Genomic DNA, 24,289 nt, shown 5'->3' on the forward strand with positions numbered 1-24,289 from the left:
GCAGATATGGATAATATGATAAACTTGAGCTTTTTCCCTTTTTCAATCATTTATTAAAATGTGTTTCATATTCAGTTGCAGCTGTGAGGTCAGTTTTACGATGCAGGCAGTGATTTCTTCATTCCTTCACAGTGAGCATGTTTTTATAAATAATAACTAAAATCACATTTTATCCCAGTTCATTTTTAACTTTTTCATAATGCGTTTCTTCTGCATTAATTAATTTAGGTATTGGATTTGTTTGCTAGTAGGTTGTAAAATATATTACCTTCACGATCTGTAATGAAATGATCTAAATTTAATCTTAAATACTTAACAAATCCAAATATCTCACTGTGGAATCCCACAGCTACAAAGAAAATCCTCTTCAGTTCACGTTAAACAGCCTTGCTGTTAGCTTTTCATTCCTAATCGTTTGCTACTTACTGTACACTCATTACGTTTCTGTCAGAAGCAGCTACTTCTCACTGCTTTGAGTCCCTGGCCTTTACCAAACATCCGTTTCCTGTGTGTCACATGACTCGCGCTCTGCTGTCATTCAGTAGCTCTTAGCAAAGCACGTCAACCAGCGTCAGATTTCTCAGGTTTCTGTACCTTATCCGACAATGGCAACACTGGTGGCAAACAGGGCGATGGATGTGAACGGCCTGGCAGCGGCTTCGAGGACACATACCCAGGCTGTGACCAGGAACTACATCTCTCAGCCCAGGCTAAGTACGTTGCTAATGCAAGCTACCAGCTAACAAGGTTGTTGTTGCGTTCGGTGGTGTAGTTACGGTAGGAAACGGGATAACTTTGACTCAATGTATAAATGTAGCATTTAAAATGGCACAAGGGACAGTATGTTTACGGACTCGTGCAATAGGTTAATGTGCAGTGTGAAAATATAAAGATGTAAGATTGTGCTTAAGTCTTGGATATCCCATTGAACCGGGACGCAGCATTAGAGGGCATTAGCGTTAGCTAACTATCCACCTGTGCTGCTGTACACAGGGTGTTAAACAAACCAGCTTTTATTTTATAAATATTAATAATTAAATGCGAGTAATTCGGCAATTGAACCGTACTGCTGCTGTACATGCTGCGTTTAAGAATATGTCATTTCTGTCAAACAGCAGTGTAGCCACGCTAGCATGCTGCCTTTCACCAATGTCTGGAACTATTGATGAGATATACTCAGCGTGCGGGGATATGTGGTACACTCAACTGGTCACGAATTTAAAATGTCATATTTGCGTCTTTGCAGTGTTTTACAGGCAGAACTATATTACACAGCCTGTTGGTCGTATGGGCCAGATGGAGGATCTGTCATGTGATCGGATCACATGAGTGAGGCAGCCCGTGGTTAGGGAAGCTGACGTTCATGCTCTCGTGACAAGAATTTCGACATGGCTTTGTAAAATGTTTGACACGAAACTGTAAAAATGTGAAGATTTACAGAGATCTTCTAAAACATGGACTCTCATGTGTCATCTGTCTATTAGGGATAGGCGTGGTGATACGGTATCTACACAGGGGCACCTAATATTGATATGTTTTCATTCAGTTAAAATACTGTGAGAATATTACAGACAGGAAAGCAAATGCAAAGAGATTCAGTCTGGCTTGGACTGACTGCAGTCACTGTTGACATGCACACACTGTTCCCATTAGTCTGAAGCTCAGCTGGCTGTCAGCTGGTTGTGCAGATGTAATAGTTAAATGATCATTTCTGTTTTCTGTGAATTTCTATCTCTGCAAACAGCAACACATTTGTAATTTTCACAGGTTTATCACAGATCATTACTGTATTACTGGAAACAGACTGCAGGTAATTGCCAGCTTTACCTCATGTGATTGATGACTGATAGCAGACTCAGTCTGTGGCAGGTTTTAGTCACCGTCTCGCCATGTTTGACAATCTGAATGTCAGCAAAAAAACACACCAATTGTTACAGCATATCAAAAAATGTGACAATAATTTCATATTGTGAGTGAAATATGATAAAAAAAATTATTATTGGGTGTCTGGTGATTCCCATCTTTACTGTCTATAGTTATTTGCTCTTATATGGTTGTAACTAAAGGTGATATTTTTATCAGCAGCACATCTGTTACATATTTAGTAGGGGTGCAACGATACACAAAATTCACGGTTCGGTTCGGTTCGATACTTTGGTGTCACGGTTCGATATTTTTTCGATACAAAAAAATGTTCATGCATTTTTAATTTGTCATTTATTAAAATTATAAATATATATTTTAACTCAAAAGTACAGTTTTTAAATTTAACCCTAACCCTTGTGCGTGTTTTTTATTTTGACAGCGAATGCGCACCTGCGGACCACTTATGTGCAGCCCTGGTTATTTAGCTCGTCATATTGCAGCCACAGAAATTCTTTTGTCCATGAAACCATAAAGCTGCACTTTCTTTTTGCCTTATAGTCTGATTTGTCATAACTTCTCCGTTTTGTGGTAAGCTTTTCTTTGGCTGTCACTTCTTCACCCTGACCTGTCTTATTTGGCTCAGCAGAACTGAAATGCTTTTACACACTCACTCACATAAGCTCAGCGATTCTCTGCGCGATCAACCTCTCACATGTTTAAGCTGCGGGAGATTTCACTTGTCATGTTTGCATAGTAAGCTAACGATTAATAAGACGATGTCAGAGGAATTGGTGCACAAATTATCATCACTCACAGATCAGTGCTGTCGCTCTCTATACACAGTTCGCACGATTGCAAAGTGAAAGCAAAAAAACAAGCGCAAATTCAAACGCGACTTCAATATGTCACATATTGACAGTGGCTCACCGATGCCAATGACATAATTACCCAGCTACATTTCTGAAAGAATGCAAAAGCATTGACATATGTTTTTCCTACAATAGCCCGACGGGCAGGGAAGAGATAGATTTTGGTAGCCCGACTGGAAAAAATCGCTAGCTCCGGGACGTCGGGCTAGCGATATTGCGAGCCCTGTATCTGATTGAGGAATCACTCATCTTTGGAAAAGAGAGTTTATTACAGAGAAATGTCTCTTTCCAAAATAAAAGCTATACTATCCGCTTCTTCTGGGCTATATTCTCAGCAGCATAAGGAGAATCATGTGCTAACAGCTGTCTAAATGACTCGGCTAAAGTTAGTAGCATGCTTGTTGTTTTTGTCTTTGCACTAGGATGATGTCGGCGTAAATGTGCAGTCATATTCGTTGTGTTCCCACTAGTGCTTTCAGGTTAATCTCGTTGAAATGACCTTAACGCCACAACACGGCAAATCTCCGTTAACGAGCTACCGCCGATCACTCCGTGCATGGGGCTAGACGGCCAACACGTTAACGAGCTAACTGCGCTAACACACTAGTTCACACCCATGTAATTGAGCATTGCATGGCACATCCAACATACTTTACTTTAGTCCATGACTCGCTTACCTTCAGGGTCATACGTCACATGAAAACCAAAATAATTCCAAACGCCAGATCTGAATGAGGGTGGGGGAGGTGCCCTGCGCTCTTCCTTCTGACGATGCTGTCTGTGTGGAGCACTCAGTGGATCTGCGCTCGACAGTGCAGCCTAGGCGGAGTAGTCGAACACAGATCCACTGAGTTCTCAACACAGACAGCATCGTCAGAAGGAAAATTGATAAAATAAATTACAAATGTTGTATTGTTCGATACATATGCGTACTGAACCGAAAGCACTGTATCGAACTAGGGCTGGGCGATATGACCCAAAATTCATATCTCGATATTTTTTAGCTGGATGGCGATATAAGATATATATCTCGATATTTTTTTTAAGCCATAAAGTAAGAACAAAAAGAGTTCTTAGTCAAAGCTGTGTCCCAGATGTCACACAGGCACTTTTATTAACATACAGCACAGATCAGATGTACATGAAAAATTACTCAAAATTAAATTATGAGCATTCATTAAATAATAATGCTCCATAAATAAAAGAAAACAAGGTTGTTTTTGTGCTAAACAAAGAGCTCACAATTGTGCAGTCAAAATGTAAACTAAAAGACGCTGAGCACAATAACAAAGACAGACAGATTTCACAGCTGCTCTGTTCCCAAGTTTTACTGTGTGACTGATAGCCTGGAGTTTGAAATCCGCTTCATAACCACGTCTCTTACAGGTGCCATTTATGGTCTTTATACACACACAATACGGTAATATTACGTTGATGCACAGTACGTATCACTCCGCGAAGCTCCTCGGTAGCCGTAATGCGCCGACAATCTATCAAGCGGTGCAGCTCCGTAGCTTACCAAAGTCGTACTCAAACATTTTTGACAGATTGCTGAGCGCCGTGTTCCACATAAAATCGGTGCGCGGCCATCAAGCACAACCAGAATTCATACATAAGGCGCGCTGTCAACTTTTGAGAGAATGAAAGGATTTTAGGGTTAGCGCGGTTAGCTCATTAGCGCGGTTAGCTCGTTAGCATGTTTAGCTCGTTAGCACGTTGACGCCGTCCAGCCCCACGCATGGGGCGATGCGCAGTAACTCGTTAACGGAGATTTGCCGTGTCCGTCTTGTCGCTGCCTGCACGTGAAGCGATGGGGTAGGAGGGGGAGTTGTCTTCAGTGAAGGCGAGGCGGAGTAACGTTGCGTAGAGACAAAAGTGGACGAAAGAGAGGCAAACTTGCGGCTCCACAACTATAATTATAACGTAACATAGACTATATCGATATAAAGGATATTGTCACATCTTATATCTCGTATAAAAATATATCGATATGTTTTAAAAACTCGATATATCGCCCAGCTCTATATCGAACGGTTCAATATCGATACGAATATCGTTGCACCCCTAATATTTAGTTGTTTTAAGTTCTTAAACTCCCCGAAAGAAAATGGAAACAATTGAACTGTCAGTCCATTTGTTGGTAATTCATTTTTGCTAAAGTCAGGATTCTGGTGTCGGCCCATTTACAGTTATAAAAAGTTGGACAGTGTTCTTCTCTTTGCGGAATTTCCCCTGCAGTCACCATCCACCCAGCTGGCTGTGGAGGAAACACAGGGACAGTAGCTGCACCTCAGCCCCTCACCTCTCTGACGGTGCACATGCAGGTTGATGTCGTTACTTCATCAGAAGCTAAAAAGGACAAATCCAATATTACAATGATTGATTTGTAAACCAAGTTGTGAACTTAAAGTGTTGCTAACCAATCACACAGCAGCTGTTGTGAAACATCTGAAATGCTGCTTTTTGTCATCTTCATCAATAGAGCAGGGCGATATGGCCAAAAATATTTATCACGATATATATTTGAAAATTTGCGATAACGATATAACCGACGATATAATTGATGCGAGACAAAACACAACTCCACAACATTACTAGTGCAAAAAGACAACCTTCCATTTATTTTCACTTAAACAAGAAGCTGGTTTTTATGTACATTAAAGCTTAATAAAAATATAACAGTGCAAATGCAAATTCCTTGCTGAAAGTTTAACCAAAAGGCATTTCCAGTAGAAATGGGCTGACATATCCTGAGCATAACCATGTATAATATCCACTGAAGTTAAAAAGAGGTGCTTTGCAACATTAAACTGCAGTGTGCAGTACGTATTTTTCGGACCATAAGGTGCACGGGATTATAAGGCACATTAAGCGAAACAAAGCAGTCAGATAAATCAAACTTTATTAAACTCATTCTTCTTGCTTCCTCCACTTCTGTACCATTGATTCATTAATGTTGAGTTCTCTGGCAGCTGCTCTATTCCCATGTTGTTGCAGTATAGTAATGACTAACCTCGTATTGTGGATGGATTATCTCAGTTGTTCTCTTGACTGAAGTTTGGTGTTTACAGCATCCTGCCATGCGATTGCATTTGTCTCTAACCATGAAGAACCTTCACGTTAACTTTTATAAGTGGAAAAGTGTTAGTGTTCGTCCTCCAGCTTCACTGTTTATGTTATGCTAACATAGCTGTGTCGCTAGCGATCACGTAGCACATCATTATATACCAGCTAGCCCAACTTCAGTAACCCTACAAACGTCACTGCTGTTTAGTTTCCTGTCTTCATTTATGTTGGAAGTGATAGCAGAGCTGTACGTTTGATTTTTTGCAGAAATCTCTCAGTCAGAACATGCAATATCATGCTTAGGTAACTAGCGAAACTAGCGAGCTAACTTCCGCTAGCTTCCTGCTAACTTCTAACTCCGTTAAATGTAATAACTTTTGTTTTCATGGATGCCTGGAAGTTAAACTTTATAGTTACACCTGGTAAAGCAGCAATGCTGATCGTTTTATTAAAGATGAAAGAATTTAGACAGTTTTTAACTCTAAGTGATGCTGCAGTGTTGTTTGACCTGAAGTATACGGAGTTTAGGACCCAGATTGCTCCCAGATTTAAGAGCATCTTAGTCCGACAAATACGACAATAACGACGGCCGCTTGCATGTTCTGCAAAAAAATGTGCTTTGTTGTGTATCTGATGGACAAACACCAAACCAGTTCCACATCACGGAAGTTTCACCATTTTTACAAACCAATTCTGGTTCATCTGTTTCACTCAACAATCGGCCATGTGCGTATGAAAACAAAGGCACTGCGCGTTTTACTCCCATTCTATCGCGATATTTCATTTTCCTATCGTTGCCTAACATTATACCGGTATTACCGTGAACGGTATAATATGGCCCAGCCCTATTCATCAACATAGTTGAATTAAACAGGATTCCTAAAACAACTGTCATAAAACGCTAAGAACATATAAGAACATTTAAATGAGAGCAGAAATCTCTATGAACACATTAAAGCTACTAAAGTCTGGGGGTTGGTAAATGTTTTAAATTAATTAATTCATCGTTTACATGAATAGTTGATACGTTAATATTTAAAAAGTCTGTTTTCCCAAACAAAAGTACATTTAACGCACATGTGCTCATACAGATATTTTAATAATATTAACTGAGAAAAGTTGATCTACAGCACAATAAATCATTTGAAAGAATACCAATGGGTTTGACCTCAGTATGCTGGATTTCCTTTACATTAATGTAGACATTTCCTCTATAATTTGACACACAAAAGGTACAAATGGGTGCATAAAACTCAGAATCCTGAACAAATGCCTCATAAGGACAACCTAACCAACTCTTATTATAACATGTTGTCACGACTGCAAAATGTCAGTTATTGATCATATGCCCAGTGTCTTCTGCTGATCCGTATCAGGGTTTGGAATAAACTACTCGGGGTTCTTTGCTTTAAGTCCAGGCCTGGTTGACAGTGTAATCGAGTAATCGGACAGGAAATACTTGTCTCTTATTAATGAGCAGTAATAAATATTCAGTAATACTAGGGGTGCAACGATATTCGTATCGATATTGAACCGTTCGATACAGTGCTTTCGGTTCGGTACGCATATGTATCGAACAATACAACATTTGTAATTTATTTTATCAACTTTCCTTCTGACGATGCTGTCTGTGTGGAGCGCTCAGTGAATCTGTGTTCGACTACTCCGCCTAGGCTGCACTGTCGAGCGCAGATCCACTGAGCTCCACACAGACAGCATAGTCAGAAGGAAGAGCGCAGGGCACCTCCCCCACCCTCATTCAGATCTGGCGTTTGGAATTATTTTGGTTTTCATGTGACGTATGACCCTGAAGGTAAGCGAGTCATGGACTAAAGTAAAACAGTATGTTGGATGTGCCATGCAATGCTCAATTACATTGGTGTGAACTAGTGTGTTAGCGCAGTTAGCTCGTTAACGTGTTAGCCGTCTAGCCCCATGCACGGGGCGATCGGCGGTAGCTCGTTAACGGAGATTTGCCGTGTTGTGGCGTTAAGGTCATTTCAACGAGATTAACCTGAAAGCACTAGTGGGAACACAACGAATATGACTGCACATTTACGCCGACATCATCCTAGTACAAAGACAAAAACAACAAGCATGCTACTAACTTTAGCCGAGTCATTTAGACAGCTGTTAGCACATGATTCTCCTTATGCTGCTGAGAATATAGCCCAGAAGAAGCGGATAGTATAGCTTTTATTTTGGAAAGAGACATTTCTCTGTAATAAACTCTCTTTTCCAAAGATGAGTGATTCCTCAATCAGATACAGGGCTCGCAATATCGCTAGCCTGACATCCTGGGGCTAGCGATTTTTTCAGTCGGGCTACCAAAATGTATCTCTTCCCTGCCCGTCGGGCTATTGTAGGAAGGAAAAATATATGTCAATGCTTTTGCATTCTTTCAGAAATGTAGCTGGGTAATTATGTCATTGGCATCGGTGAGCCACTGTCAATATGTGACATATTGAAGTCGCGTTTGAATTTGCGCTTGTTTTTTTGCTTTCACTTTGCAATCGTGCGAACTGTGTATAGAGAGCGACAGCACTGATCTGTGAGTGATGATAATTTGTGCACCAATTCCTCTGACATCGTCTTATTAATCGTTAGCTTACTATGCAAACATGACAAGTGAAATCTCCCGCAGCTTAAACATGTGAGAGGTTGATCGCGCAGAGACTCGCTGAGCTTATGTGAGTGAGTGTGTAAAAGAAGTGACAGCCAAAGAAAAGCTTACCACAAAACGGAGAAGTTATGACAAATCAGACTATAAGGCAAAAAGAAAGTGCAGCTTTATGGTTTCATGGACAAAAGAATTTCTGTGGCTGCAATATGACGAGCTAAATAACCAGGGCTGCACATAAGTGGTCCGCAGGTGCGCATTTGCTGTCACAATAAAAAACACGCACAAGGGTTAGGGTTAAATTTAAAAACTGTACTTTTGAGTTAATATATATATTTATAATTTTAATAAATGACAAATTAAAAATGCATAAAACATTTTTTTTGTATCGAAAAAATATCGAACCGTGACACCAAAGTATCGAACCGAACCGAACCGTGAATTTTGTGTATCGTTGCACCCCTAATATATATGTGTGTGTATAAATGTGTGTATGTATATGTGTATAGATAGATAGCTAGATTAGTCAAAGACCATATAGGATATATATATGCAGTCTAAATGAAGGCATAAAAAATATGTCTTTGCTTTGTTTCTGGAGGTTTTTGTGCTGCTGAAACAGACGTTATGATGGTGCAGGCATTAGTTAATATTAATGATAAATCAGTGTCCCGCCTTAAAAAAAAAAAAGTGTACCTGGCCCAAGGACATTTTTAATGGCTTTCAAAAGCTTTTATTTTTATGTTTACAAATATGAATGTAATGTAATTATTACAATATTTTATATTATTTGACTTTTAAAAAAGTTACAAAAGCGTTTAAACGTTGATGGTCTGGTGCAACCATGCCCCCCTTTAGCCTCAGCCCTGTTTCCTGCTGGTATGGCTTCCATGTAAAATGGGACGGCTGCCGTCAGCCTTCAGCACGCTGTACAATTTAAAGGTGGTGTCACATTAGGTTAACAGTTCATCTGCATATTTGAATACAGCTTGTTGGTTACTGCAGGTTTTCTCTGTGTAAAACACACAGTGGTGGATGGAGCAGGTACAAAGTTTCTTTTCTTCAGGTCAGAGTTTGTTGATCAGGAGCTTTGATGAAGGCGTCCTGCGTCGAGTTTATTTATAATCATATTATTGGAATGACTCGATGAATAGTTGCAGGCCTAATTAGGAGCAGAGCATGAGGTTTTAAAAGGGTTGTGCTGCTTCCACTTAGCTGTGTGATGTTGAGTCTGGCTGGGCTGCTGCAGAAGCCCTGAGCCATGAGGCCAGAGAGCTGTTTTTTTTCTTTCCTGCTCTTTATGCAAGTGTCAGAGAAGCAAGCATGGACTAAAAGCCTCTCAGCAAACTGGAAGGAAATGACTTAATGGTGCTCAGGCCATCTGAGAGCTAAGCAGAAAGGATGCAACATGTGATAAAACCCATCTTCTAAAAACATTGAACAATCCTGCTTCTGAAATACTCTAATTTTGCCATCTTTTTTGTCTCATCAAACACATTACCAAACAGCAGCAGTCCACACTTATGATGAGGCAGCAATTTAGAGCTAAATGATAATCTCAAGTAACTGTTTGGAAAAGTGTGTTTCTCAAATAGTGCAGGTGCTGCATTCACAGTGTGTGTAGCCCTGCTGGAGGAGATGTGTGGTTTGTTTCCATTTGTCTTCAACATACTGCTTATATTTGGGAAAGGCAATGCCTTTGTCACAGTCTAAAGGTAGTGTGTGACATTGACTTTAGTGCAAAACCATTGAATTTATACATCACTGAATGTTCCAGTAATATAGGCCCATAAAATAAACCTGTAGTTTCTGGTGTCCTCTGCAGTTCATTTAAAATCCTGGAACTTGAACAACATGATGGTGGAGCTTGGTCTCAAGAGAACAAAGAAGCAAAGAAAGCATAATCAGCAGCATGGATGGGGCCAACTGTAACTTGGTCTGTTGGCGAGCTTTAACGTGGTGTAGACATGTCTCTAAAATAACAGTGTCTCTTATGTCGTCTTTCTTCACTTTGTTACACAGAACTATCTGAGAAGTGCTGAAACTTTGAGTTGCTTTGAAGAAAATACTTGGCAGGTGATTAGGTTAACCATTTGTCCCTTTTTACCATGGGCTGACTTCAGCCAATCAGATAAGCAAAAACATGGGATACAGACATTGGCTTGTCATGAAATTATTGTTTGTCGCTATGTAAGGAACATTCACAGTCACTGTGTAAAGCGCTCGTCTAAAACGTGCCCGTGATTAGTCCAACTGTGAGCACATGGCTGCCTGGTAAGATACACGTGATCAGTGTATTGCAACCTTTGACATCTCACAGATTCTGATGCTGCAGGTTTCGTCTCTCTGACCAAAATTCACTGAACCAGCAGCAAAAGAAGATCCAAACTCCGCTTCACGTGTGGATGAATTCCCTCTGACTTTTGCTGTTTTGCTTCCACCACGATGCTTCCACTTCCTGCACAGCTCTCGCTCTCTCTCTCTGTGTATGTGTGGGTCATGCTTTTATACTAGAATATATTTTACCATGGGTAATGGTCAATTGGATCTGTGTCTCAGGCCAGTTTTGACCAAGTATGTAGGAGGGAGCTAAAGAAAACGCGTCTTTGTCCTTCTGCCATGAAAGGCTAATGGGGTTCTGTCATCATCTTGCTGGGTGGGCAGCGTGGACACTTAAGTTTGTAAATATGATGGCAGCAAACCACTCCAGTGTGAGCTGGAGGCCACCGCTTGATGACCCATCAGAGCCACATCCACATAAAGCAGAGATGGCATCCTAAGGCCACCGAGGTGAAAGCCTGTTGCCACGTGGCTTTGCTACAGGACGGCCTTCAGAGGTACAAACAAAACGTTCTTTAACCATCCTAATGATGTCGTTCACGGTGATGGGCGAGTCATCTCCTACGTTTCTATACTCTGGTATAGGAAGGCCTGTTGGTGGGATTGAAGACATCCTCAAAGTATCCCCCACATCACCTGACTACATCCTTAGTTGAAGTCAGTAGCACCTCACCCACACTACACCACGTGAGTAGAACACCGCTTTCCTGCTTGGAGTCGCCTGATGGCTTTTGAGGTTTTGCTTCAGCTACCTCAAGAACTTCACTCCTCTTGGAACGCTGGGGCTGGCACAGACTAACCAAGCCTAATAGGGCTCCTGTAGCGCCTCCCTGAGGTGTCAGGTGTCCACCATACCACTACAACTGGCACCAACCTTCTTGCAGACACACGTCTGTTCAGCCAGCTCACTTTGAACTAAGAATGTCCCCAGCCTCCCTCACAATGCTGTAGAGGTTCTGTTGAAGATCCTAATTAAAGATCTTCTGCACCGGGGCCTCTGCCAGATGTCCCGGACAGCTGGCAGCTCAGACTGGTTCCAGCCTGAGCTGTACGTTCAGCTGGCGTATCTTGCGGTGACCCAGTTCAAGGTTCGTACTTGACCACAGTTGAGCTTTGTTAGTATTAATCTCTGTCAGTAGAGTAGGAACATCAAGAATGATGCCTAATTTGACAATATTATTGAAAATAGAAAATATTTTCAACATATATATTGGCTTTTTTTTTTTTTTATTTCCTGCTGTTCAAACTGTTACTGAGCAGTGATTCCAAAACCCACTCACCAAATCTCGAGCATGCTCAGCATCAGCCGCTGTTAGTTTAAAGGAAAGTCCAATATCACTACACTTTGAACAACGTCCAACCAGTTTAGGTTAGTATTTCAAGCCATCAAACAGTCTATAAGATCACAGTGTTGAGCTGGTTTTCCACTGCGATACCGACGTGACAGAGCTCTAAGAGAAGCAGCTTGAAAATCCACTCAGAGATGGAGCAGGAAAATAAACAAATAAAAAGGCTTTCTCATCAGACCAAGTCCTTTCTTTTAAGAGGCCTTTGTCTCTCTCATGTCAAATGCGACAAAAGCTATTAGCCCATGAAATGGCTTGTCTTTGTTTTAGTGGTGCATTCTGTCATTTAGTGCTATGAAAAGACATGGAGCAAGGCACTACATTTCTTTGTGAAGATTTAATTATTGGTAATAATGTAGTCACGATAAACAAATGTCTCATCTGTCACTATGAAAGTAATTTCTATAAAATCAATGTTATTTTTTGCAACAGTTCTATAATCCACATTCTAATTAGGTTTAAGCAGCTAGCTTGTCAGTAGGAAAAAAGACTCTTGCGTGGGCGTTTGCCATTCTTTTCATGAAAGAACATTAAAATGTACGCTAAGGATCTGACACCATTTCAGTCTGTTGCAAGAACAGAAACCAATCAGCACACACTAGTTTCACTGACCACTGACGGCTCACTTCCTGAAATTCCTCACCTTAAGAACTGGTGGCTCTTGTTAGAAGAAATGCAATGCAGGAAATTCTCCACTGCAGAACTTCCCATAAACCTTGGACTGTAAGATTAGCATGATTTTGTTTAGCTTTAAACACCCCGATGATTAAATGTGCAGTGACTCGAGTGTGCCCCAGCTCACAGCAGATCTTTACTGTTCGCAGGACCTCCTTTACGAGTGTGGCCTCTTTTGTTCTCTACTCGCACTCGATACTTTCTGTTTATTGAATAGTTCAGTTTCCGTTTCTTTTTGGTCATCACTCATTTTATTGCACATGATTACTTAGAGTTTTGAAACGCGCTGCTTCCATTTCTTGTTTGTTTTGACAGAAATAGTAAATGTGTATATTTTTCATGTAATGATCCCTTAAAAAAGGTGTCTTGTAATTTATTATAATAATGCATTTAGGTTCGCAGATAGCTGTCATAGAATACAGTATGTTTGGCTTAGCTTGATGTTATAAAAGCGCGAGGGTGCTGCACATAATTAGCACCGAGTTCTGTGGGAAACCCGTCTTTGTCTACAGGATGTATTTGGGAACAGCTTGTAAGGGCTTCTTTGTTGGACCGCTCTGAAGCCTCTGTCCCAGACCTTATCTTGACTCTAGTCTGGGACTACCCCGCAGGATGTGTTTATGTATTTTGAATCTTTTAATTCATTAATGCTTTTTTTTTGTTTTTAAAAAGGATTTCTTAAGTTTGTGTAAATTGTCTTTGTTACGTGCTTAGAATGATGAAAGAAATAAATTGAATGGATAAGCTAGCACAATAAAATGCTCTTCATCTGCTCCAAATAGCAGGAGGCTGTTGCTCTGTCAAAGCCCAGGCGTCGAGCTATTGTAAGTAAAGCACTAGGCTATCTGTGTGATAACCAGCTGCCTCTCTGTATAGTCGCTGGTTTTCCTCTACTAGCAAAAGGGCCCTGCATACAAGAGACCCCACTCTGTTAGAACATTTGCTCCCGGTTCATGCCTGATTACGTTTCCTCCCAATCAGTGCAGTGTGGTAGGAAGTCGTCTTTATATGGAGTACCTGTGCACCTGCAATGTTAAAAGCCTGCCTCATTTTCTAGTGGTGTCAAACCCAGATGCTGCCCACATGTCAAAACACAGATTGTGTGCTGATTGGTTGGTGAAGATGTGCCTGTGCCCGCGGCTGTTTCTGACACCCCGCCCCCTGATTTTAAAATGTTTTCATTTTTTTGATTTATTCCAAAAGTCTGTCATTGGTTAACAAAACATTCAACTTGTCCTTCATCTGTTTGCATCATTTTAGTTGCACTATTTCATTTTCCCCTCTCTAATGTTGAAAGCACAAAGTAGTTTGCGCAGGATAAAAATAATGTCAGGATATTTTTCCAGTGCTTGAACTGCATCACGGCACAGTTGGATGAAACATCACATTCTGATCTGTAGAAGCAGACGTTGATTCCACTTCATGATGCAAAAGCCAAGCAAGGCTTTCCTCCCAGTGTGAGGACTAGTAGTTACAGCTGATGAACCACACTCGTTGTAAATAAGGGGAATAAACAAAGTCAAGTATTAATTTTGGTAAGATCTACTGATTTGAGTTTCCTCTTTTGAGAAAATCAAAGGGATCATGTGCCAGTAATCATCATGCTAAAGCCCGAGTCGCTCTCTGGTGCCTCCGTCAGAGTGAATGTTAGGCGTGGAAAATGCTCGTACGAATGGGTGTGAATGAGGCAGAATGAGGTTCGGGCTGAAACACACAGACAGGAAACACTTTGTTCATTCGGCTAAAACGGTGTGTTTTAATGCAACGTTTAGCAGTGTAGGTTTTTGGTTGATATGCAGTTCCATGATCAGCAGACAGGTTTGGGCTCCACCGTCGGAGACTGTGGCTGGCAAAGGTAGATTGCACTCTGCTCCACAGTGTTGGTGAAGTCAGCAGGACCACCTGCAGCACGTTAGGCTAACCCTCCAGGTCACAGCTGATCTCTGCTGCTGCAGCTCGAGATGCTGGAGCTGAATGACATTAGCAACTGTTAACAGCAGCAACCTCAGAATAAAGTATTCAGCTGTTTATTTTGATGCAGTCCATCAGGTGCGGTCTACGTCTGTAAACAACAGGCCAGCTGATTCAGAGTGACAGATAGTTTTGGTAGATGTGCTGGCAGTCTGCGTCGGGCTAACTCGTATGAATACCATTAGCTGAGGGTTGTCGTGTGTGTGTGTGAGAGTGGGAGAGCTGGTCGTAGGCTTTAATCAACTAGCATTCCTATGTCCAGTGGGGCTGTGGGAATCCCGTGAAGTAGAGGCTAAGACGTGATTGTGAGAGTGCACATCACAGCAGCCACTGCTTTGTAGCCCTCGCTTATTGTCAGAATGATGATGCTCCCCCATTTCCATCCTAGGCCAGACTCCCCCTTTCCTCCCTTCTCCTCCCCTTGAGTTCCCCCCCTCTTTCTGCTGGGAAATTGAATTGTGTTGGAATGCTCTGTGCCTCTTTTCTCTGGCACTTGAATGGGCTCTTTAGTATTTCACACCAAGGTGTCCTTCAGGGTGCGAGGTCAGGCTACCAAAACAGCTTCTAGTGGCGGATTAGGACCAATTAACATCTTTGTACACAAAGGGCTCTGGCAGCTGAACAGGCTGCAGGGTGACCCACGCTGCTGTTGCATGCCAAACCAGGGGAACGCTGTACTTGAGCTGAAGTAGCAAAAGAGGGGTGGAGAAAGTTTTCTAAACCTATTGGGAAATGTTGCTACTTCACACCTCATGAACATATAGCCCATTGATGAGTCGTTACCTTGTGAAATGAGAGAGCAAACCACTTATTTTTTTTCCATCATCACAGTTATACATAAGAGTGTTCCCTGAACTGTTGTCTTTTTTTCTTCCCCTTTCATGTAATGATGGGTTAGCGTGTTGGGCCAGGGTTAGGCCTTTAATCCGACTGGAGCTGCTCATTCAGAGCCTGTACACACTTTAGACTTTGTGCCACCGAGGCGTCCGTTTGTTGTGATCGACGAACGCCACGAAGGCTCGTTCTAACGTTATGTTAGTAAAAACATAACTTGGTAAAAACTAAAATTAGATTAAATACTCTGACTTGCAGTACCAGCTGTTTAACTCGTTACTCTTTGACACGCTGTGCAGCTCCAAAATGTCTCTGAAATAATGCTGTGACTGTTTTACCTGATAGGACGTCGACCAGGGCAACGCACCAGACTTGTGGATTCCTTGTTACATAGTAACATTTTCCTTGCACCGTTATTATTGCCTCTGAGTATAATTACCCTGATGCATCTCTTTTGAGGCCTGTCAGCAATTTCTAGTTTAAGTCTGTGCTGTGTTCATAAACATGGATAATCTGTTAGGGTAATGCTGATGCTATGAATATTCACTGGAATTGTCAAATAAAGCTTTTTTGTTATGTAGTTTAAAGCGCTTTGGTAAAGCTCTATACAAATACAGGCCGTTTACCATGTAACTGTTTAAGGTTTAAAGTATAAACATGCCAATTATTCCAGGAATGATAATGTAAAATAGTTCTGGGAGCTGTCAGTCGTCCTTGTCAGGAGCTACAGATTCACCGTGTGACGTGCTCTCCAGTTGTACACATTTGAGTTGTTTCCCTCTTTTTTTAAAGGGCTGGCTGTGTAGTTACACACTCTGCCATCATGCATGTGTTTCAGAAAAGCATAATGACTAAACATAGAGCCTGCATCTCTGTAAACAGAATATTGTTTTCTGCTGTCAGATTATGTGCACTATACACAGCCAGCAGGTTGTTATCACAGATACATGTTGGCTAGTATGTACTGGATGCAGACGACATTAAAATGGTTGGTTAAGTGAGGCCGTGTTGTTCACAGGAATATGTTTTAGCTGTAAGGTTAATGAAGAGTGCCTTTAAGAGACTGTGCAGGCTTACACAGCATGTCAGAGTTTTGGAAACGCCTTCAATGACCTATTTGAGCATTTGGAAGCTTTCCTTACACGCGTGTTCATTTCTCTAAACTACATGTGTAGAATGTCCTTACAGATCTGATCCAGAGTTATGATATTTCTCTTCATTTTCTGCACCAAACAATATGAGCTGGAAACCTTCCCAGCTAGAAAGTATCACTGCTGTTCCTTCGTATTTCAGTTATGTGTCAGGTTTATATGCAGAAGTCAGGCGTTGTTGATCGGCTGTGCTGGCTGTCAGGAGGGCGGGGATATCCGTGAGGTTTGATAACACTGGTGTTCTCTATACTGGTTCAGTGTTCTTTTATTATTTGGTCAGAGTGGTGCTCTGTCGTGTTGTTTAAGGAAAGCTGTATATTAAATGATGAAACCATGGACTTCCTGCCTGTCAGTGGGAAATGAGCAAAGCAAAGGTCATCTGTAAATCCCCCCCCTCGCGCTGCAGTGCAAGGCCTTGCAGAACAAACAGAGACAACTTGAGTCATTCACTGGAAAGTGGACCCTGAGGCAAGAACTGAGATAAAGGCTGTTTGGAGTAAAACACATTTTATTTTGGAGAGGAAATTTTATTTCTTTCTTTATTTTTTGTGTTTGTCCTGCCCTTGGTTTTCATCATCACACTTGAGCCATCTTTTATCGCACTAACTCAACAGTCTGTGCCCCATCCTCCCAGCACCACCTCCCATTCAAACCTCGTGTTCGACACACAGACGCACACAGTGTGTGTCTGACTAATAGAGGGTAAAATGCAGGTGTGTGTGGGAAATGGCTGCAATACTGTAGCGCATTGACAGGTTATTTTGTTGGCCCCTGCCTAATTAGTGGCATAGTGGATGCACCCCGCTAAGCTTTAGTGCTTTATGTTCGTAGCAGTCTGCTCTAATTTCCCCGAGCCTTTGATATCAGCCCAGAGATTGACAGTTCACACATAAAGAAGAACAGCAGACCCTGATAGAAACAATGCCGCCACCTTCAGTCCCCCACTCCAACGCTCCCTGCATGTCTGCATTTTACCACCCAGCTCTACAGATGTTCAGAGCAGAGGAATGGCTGAACATGATTTGATTGTAATGTTTGCATGGCACATTTTATTGCTTACTTCACAGAAGCAGGACACTCTGCTGCTCTTATGTGGTCTGAAAGCAGTTCTGTTCAAACGCTCCTTATTTACACTTTGTAATATTACCGTCATTTATGGGTTTGTTTAACTTATTGTCTGCTGCCACACTAGAGTAGAGGCTGCCTGCTTTTGGATTTTTAAAGCCGGCGATCATTGTTAGGTGCAGCTCTGCAGAAGAAACTGAACGAGTGGAGTTTTAATGAACTCGCTGCTTCCAAAAATATTCCTTCATTGGGTGTTTTTGATAATAGTGATGGAGAACAGTGTGCAGCACAGTGCAGAGGGTTACACTTGAGATGGGCGTAGAGCACAGTGAATATGTGGACAGTAATGCTTAATGTGGTGTTGTCGGTGACGGCAGTGTTTTTATTATCTGATTGAAAGAATTCGGATTAGACTGAATTTATTTTGACTCTCATGGTAATGACATCAGCCCTGCATTTGCTCCGAATGACCTGGATTCTCAGTCACATTGACCATCATCATCATCATCATCATCATTATTATTATTATTATTATTATTATTATTATTATTATTATTATTCAGGGCACAGTCCTAACAGGTAAGCACCTTCATTCCCACACCAGATGGAGACCCGTCCTTGAGTCTGTTGGAGGTTACTTCCTGTTAAAGTGCCAGATGCTGCTCTCTAATATTCTACAATCGTTGCCTTACGCTGACGAGACTGTTATGATAGAAAGGTAATTGAATTAATTACAGGTGATAAACTGCTTGTGTGAATGCTGTGTACAGTAAAAGGCTTGAGTACTGCAGTAGAGTAGAAAAGCATTGTCCATTACTGTTGTACTGATGTTACGCTGCAGTCGCACACATTCAGGGATATGGCATTTTTTTCTGTTTTTATAGGATACTCTGACGCCTTCACACGTTGCAAACAGGCACACAGCTCCTCACCTCACTAACAGCTGAAGTATTCGTATCACACTTTAGGAGGAAAGTATTAAACACTTATTGATGTTTACCTGTCCAGTTTAACTGTAACAGCCCCGTCAGCCGTCTTCTTTCATTAACGTAGTGGACTGTAGTTAATAACTGGAAAAATTAGTCCGAGTGTTTTTGAGATGTTTGCTATTCTCATGTTGCAGGATGGGATCAGAATCCTTCTTATGGTTTCAAAAATGGTATCGAGTATTTTTGTGGATATCAGTATTGAGTTTGAAATTGTAATATTGCGATAACCCGAATATGAAGTATTTAATGTATATTTTTTGAACATCTGCTCCGGTTCTCATGAGTCGTGCGTTTTTATTGATTCGTGTGATTGATTGTGTGACGGTGTAATCAAACAATGTAAAATTCCTCCATTTCTTGACCTGACATTTGGCTTTTTGTGACATTTTAGGGCTGAAAGTGCAGTAAAATTGTTCTCACAGCAAAAGGTCAGCCTGCGGTGATTAGCAGTTTTGGCTGTGGAGAAGTCTGCTTATTGCACTGATGATAGGTGGCTTGCTCGCTGCAGAAGGAAATTGAAGTATTGTGTGTTATTTTCCTGTTCTGCTGCCTGTTGAGGTTCAGAAATGAGTAACCCGTCTCTCTCCTATTCCAGCCTACTCCACTGTATCAGGTGTAAATGGACCCCTGGTGATCCTGGATAACGTGAAGGTAAGGCTGCAAAGAAATTCTGTTTTTATCAGGCTTTCTGTCCGTGGTGCTGCTAACACTCGTTCATCTATTGTGCAAATCCTCTTACAATATGTATTAATTAGGTTGCAAATAGTGGCGCTGTCGCTCGGTAAACTCCAAATGTTTGTAGAAGTCAGTATAATTCAGCACTTTACTAGCCGGTGTGCTCTTTTATAATAATGATAAAAACGTGTTTTTCTGTTGCTGTAGTAACAGTGTTGAATCTCTTTGAATTAGTTCCCCAGGTATGCTGAGATTGTTCACCTGACCTTGCCAGACGGTACCAAGAGGAGCGGACAGGTCCTCGAGGTGATTGGAACCAAGGCAGTTGTTCAGGTAAGAAATAGTGAGTGGAAACTAAAGCATATCAGCTGACAGCCTCTGTGCTGTAAGCTCTGTGCTCTGTGCAATTGCATTTTGCTATCCTTACTTGTGCTCATGCCCCAATGTCCAGTTTGTTTGATTACTGCTTGATGATCGTGGCCTGCTTGAAAGGTGGGCCCAGGTTTGTTTCGGTTGGACTCAGGTAAGGTACATATGCCTTAGCATGGATCTTCATCCTTCCTCAATGACAGCTCATGCCATTAAAATTGCTTTGTTATACATAAAAATACTTTTCCTGTTAAGCTGCCAAATACATGAAATGATAAGATGATATGGGGACCAAAGCATACACAAAAATCCAAACCTGGTTGGGCACCATTCAAGGTCCTAAAATACATTCATTAACCATGCAAACACTGTAACTTACTATTATGTTGTCTGAATGCTCCATAGTAGCATACTAGCCTTTTTCATACTAGCCATAATAACCTGACAGAAGAAAGAAATGTTCCATGCAGAGACCAACAGCACCTCATACAGTTTTGCATGGTGGTTGGTTGTGACATGATGGTTGAACCAACCAATCAGCAGATATAAAGAGGTTATGGTTGGAGGCGTCTCACCAAATGAACATAAAACTGAAAAAGAGCCTGGCACAGCCACCGCACGAATCTACAAACACAGACATGCACCATGAGCGCACACAGCCACACAAAAGAAGGGATAGCACAGCCGTAGACTCGACAATGCAACATCAAAGGAAATTGTATCTACATTTAACATTATCATGATCAAGTAGTCAATAGTTCAAAATAGCTAAACTGCAATTTAACTTACTACTGATAATTAGAGCAGGAGACAACAGTTGTAGGTCTTTGATCACTGTGCTGTAGTTTCATTTTAGCAAACATGTCCGTGTAGAGCACCTAAAACAAAGGCTGTGCATATTTAACCCTAACCCAAACAGTGACTCTCATAAACCAGCACTGTTTGCCTAAAGTGAGCATTCCTATCCATTTTTGTAGTATTTGCATTTATTTATTCATCTATTGCCTTCGCTGTCCGGCACTGTAGCAATCAGAATTATTGTCTGAAGGCCAAGAAACATGCCCAACAGATTTATTTTCCTAAGTAGACCATTACGACTTCGCTGTACTGGTCCACTTGATTGTCATATTTCATTTCACCTTTATTATTTATTTATTTTTTACTTTCACATTTTTAACAATAGAAACAGACAGGACCGGGGGATAGGAGAGGAAAAGACGAAGAAAAGAGAAGTTGGGAAGAGGCTGAACAAAAGGAGAGGGAAAGAAAAACGGAGGGCAAGAGAGACGAGAGAAAAGACACACAAACCCGCTCGATCACCTGCTGGGGAAAAGAACAAGCAAAAAGGGAACAACGCTGTAGGAAAACCACAGCGACAACCTAGATAAGCATAAGTAACACTAAATAATAAATATTGAATTTTACTGAGCAGCACACAAAACCGACAACGAACCATATGTTTAGAGGCAGCAGCCAAGGAGTTTACAAGGTTTCTCCACGTAACTGTCTAATAGTAGGTGTGGGGAGCCATAGCCCTGCCCCCAATGACATTAAGCAGGCATGGAGTAGATCCAAGTCCCAGACATCTAGAGGCCCTCCAGAGCACGAGAGCCCCAGGAGGACCACCAGAGGGGCAGCCGCAGCACCCACCTAGAAAAGAGCCGAGGAGAGCCGCAGACGGGGGGGGGGGTCACCCAGCAGCCACAGGGCAGAAGCTACAGGGGGCTGCGGCAACGTGCCTGCAGACTCCACTGGTAGCCGGCTATGCCAGGGTGGTCTGAACCCCAGGCTTAGAGGCCAGAGATCTGAGGGCCTCACACACCCCTGAAGGGGCCCGTCTGAGCCACAGGCGCCAGGAGCCGCCAACCAGCCGCCAGGAATGAGCCAGTACACGCCCGAGCCCCGGACACCAAGAACCACCAACGCACCGACGGGTTGTGGCATCGGACACCAGCAAGGAGTGTGGCGAGGTCGCAGCACATGGCCCCGCCCCTCCCTGAGCCTGGGTCTGCCGGAGGTTTCTTCCTGTTAAAAGGGAGTTTTTCCTTCCCACTGTTGCCAAAGTGCTTGCTCATAGGGGGTCATATGATTGTTGGGTTTTTCCTCTGTATCTATTATTGTAGGGTCTATCTTACAATATAACACGCCTTGAGGCGACTGTTGTTGTGATTTGGCGCTATATAGATAAAACTGAGTTGAATTCCCGGCCCCCCACCCCAGACTGCAAACAGAGAACGGGGATGTAAAGAAGCACTCCCAGAACCCCAAATCCCCAAGTCTACCCCAGAGCTACGCAGGGACAGCTAGGGTTACCAAGTCGGTAACCTATGTCTGCCGACACAGACCCTCCCCCAGCTGTGCTGCACGCAGGTGCCAGAAAAACACCACCCAAGAGCCACCAGCATTCCATCCAGGTCATGACCACAGCCCCTGGGTTGTAATTGTCAGGTGTATTGCCTTGACTATGTGAGCAGCTGTTAGAAGCCCATCTTGAACATCCATTGACTGTATAGTGCACTCTATGTAGTATTTTATATTGTATTAGTTGTAGACTGGGATTCCTAAACAATTTAAGTTTAAAGGGAACTCATCCCTGAGCCTGAGTCAATCCATATTATGGATTGGAGGTGCTGAATCTCATTCCCACAGCTTCATACTCATACTTCCAATGCAAGCTGGAGGCCATCAGCTGATCAAGCCAACAGAATCACATAATCCGCTAAAAGCAGAGATGAGATTCTGAGACCACCCTAGTGGAAGGCCTTTGACTACTTGGCTACCCCCATAACTTCCATCTATAAAAATTACAAACAGAATGGGTCACAAAGTGCAGCCGGGCAGAGTCATCACACACCGGGAACAAGTCCAACTTATTGCCAGCTATGCGGACCAAGGTCTTGCAACGGTTGTAGAAGGATTGAATGGCCTGTAGCAATGGGCCAGACACCCCATACTCCCAAAGCACCTCCCACAGGACACCCCGAGGGACATGGTCGAATGCCTTCTCCAAGGCTACAAAACACATGTAAACTGGTTGGGAAAACTCCCATGCACCCTCAAGTATCCTTGAGAGGATAAAGAGCTGGTCAAGTGTTCCACGACAGGACAAAAAACCGCATTGTTCTTCCTGTATCGAAAGTTTGACTAACGGGCGGACTCTCCCTTCCTGCACCCAGGGAGGCTGAGTAGTGTGATCCCCCTGTAGTTGGAACACACCCTCCGGTCCAGCTTCTTAAAGATAGGAACCACCATCCCGGTCTGCCCATCCAGAGGTACCGTCCCTGATCTCCAAGCAACATTGCAGAGGCGTGTCAACCAAGACAGCCCTACAGCATCCAGAGCCTTCAGGAGCTCAGGGCAGACCTCATCCACCCCAGGAGTTCTGTTTAACTGTCTCAGTGACCTCACACCTAGAGCTGTCCCCCTCGTCCCCAGACTCTGCTGCCTCCACGTTCCAGTGGGATTAAGGAGGTCCTTGAAGTATTCCTTCCACCGCTGACAATGTTTCTAGTCGAAGTCAGCAGCTTCCCCCCCACTATACACAGTGCAGGTAGAGCACCGCTTTCCCCTCCTGAGTTGCTTGACGGTTTGCCAGAATCTCTTCGAGGCAGTCCAAAAGTCTTTTTCCATGGCCTCTCCGAACCCCTCCACACCCGAGTTTTTGCCTCAGCTACTACCCGAGCCGCGTTCCGTGAACTCTGGTACCTATCAGCTGCCTCCGAAGTCCCACAGGCTAACCAAGCTCGGTAGGCCTCCTCCTTCAGCCTGGCGGCTCCCTTCGTCTCTGGTGTCCACCATTTGGTTCAGGGATTACCACCACTACAGGCACCAACCACCTTGCGGCCGCAGCTCAGTGCAGTGGCTTCGGCAGTGGAGATGCTGAACATGGTCCATTCGGACTCAATGTCCCCAGTCTCCCTCAGACTGCTGTTGAAGCTCTGCCAGAGGTGTGAGTTGAAGATTTCACGAACCGGGGCCTCTGCCAGGCATTCCCAGTGCCCCCAAACGTATGCTGAGGGTGCACTGTCTGGCATCCTCCCCTGCCACCTGATCCAACTCACTACCAGGTGGTGATCAGTTGACAGCTCACCCCCTGCCTTTACCCGAGGGTCCAGAACATGTGGAATTTCTCATTAATTCTAATCTTATCATTCTCTAATAGCACCAGGCTAAGATTAATGTTAACCTAATGCATAATCCTGAACATTTCAGCATGTAGCAGCAGCTTATTTGAACCATGTATCAACCCTCAGAGACTACTGTGTAGTGTCTGTAATTGTTAGTGAGGGGAGGAGCTCAGTGCCGGACTGTCTGCAGCTTTGCCATGTGAAGTCACGCGTCAGCTGACGGGAGCAAAGGCAGCACTGTTGGTGTCTGTATTGCAAATGAGTTCCATATTAATTCTTATATTGATTAATATGTAAGCATTGAGGGATTTGTTAATGAATTCATT

At 42.7% G+C, this 24,289-nt stretch overlaps 1 protein-coding gene across 1 annotated transcript in view; it reads left to right on the top strand.

Moving 5' to 3' along the window:
* The first annotated feature begins 494 nt into the window (after positions 1-494).
* atp6v1ba (ATPase, H+ transporting, lysosomal, V1 subunit B, member a) overlaps positions 495-24,289 on the top strand; it is a 44,688-nt gene continuing 20,893 nt past the window's right edge. Inside the window, exons 1-3 of the mRNA XM_026189747.2 lie at positions 495-714; positions 19,388-19,443; positions 19,702-19,800. Coding sequence (XP_026045532.1) covers positions 606-714; positions 19,388-19,443; positions 19,702-19,800 — 264 coding nt within the window. The 5' untranslated portion in view covers positions 495-605. The remainder of the gene's footprint in view (positions 715-19,387; positions 19,444-19,701; positions 19,801-24,289) is intronic.

The sequence above is a fragment of the Astatotilapia calliptera genome, chromosome 13, assembly GCF_964374335.1.
Source record: "Astatotilapia calliptera chromosome 13, fAstCal68.1, whole genome shotgun sequence".
Lineage (NCBI taxonomy): Eukaryota > Metazoa > Chordata > Actinopteri > Cichliformes > Cichlidae > Astatotilapia > Astatotilapia calliptera.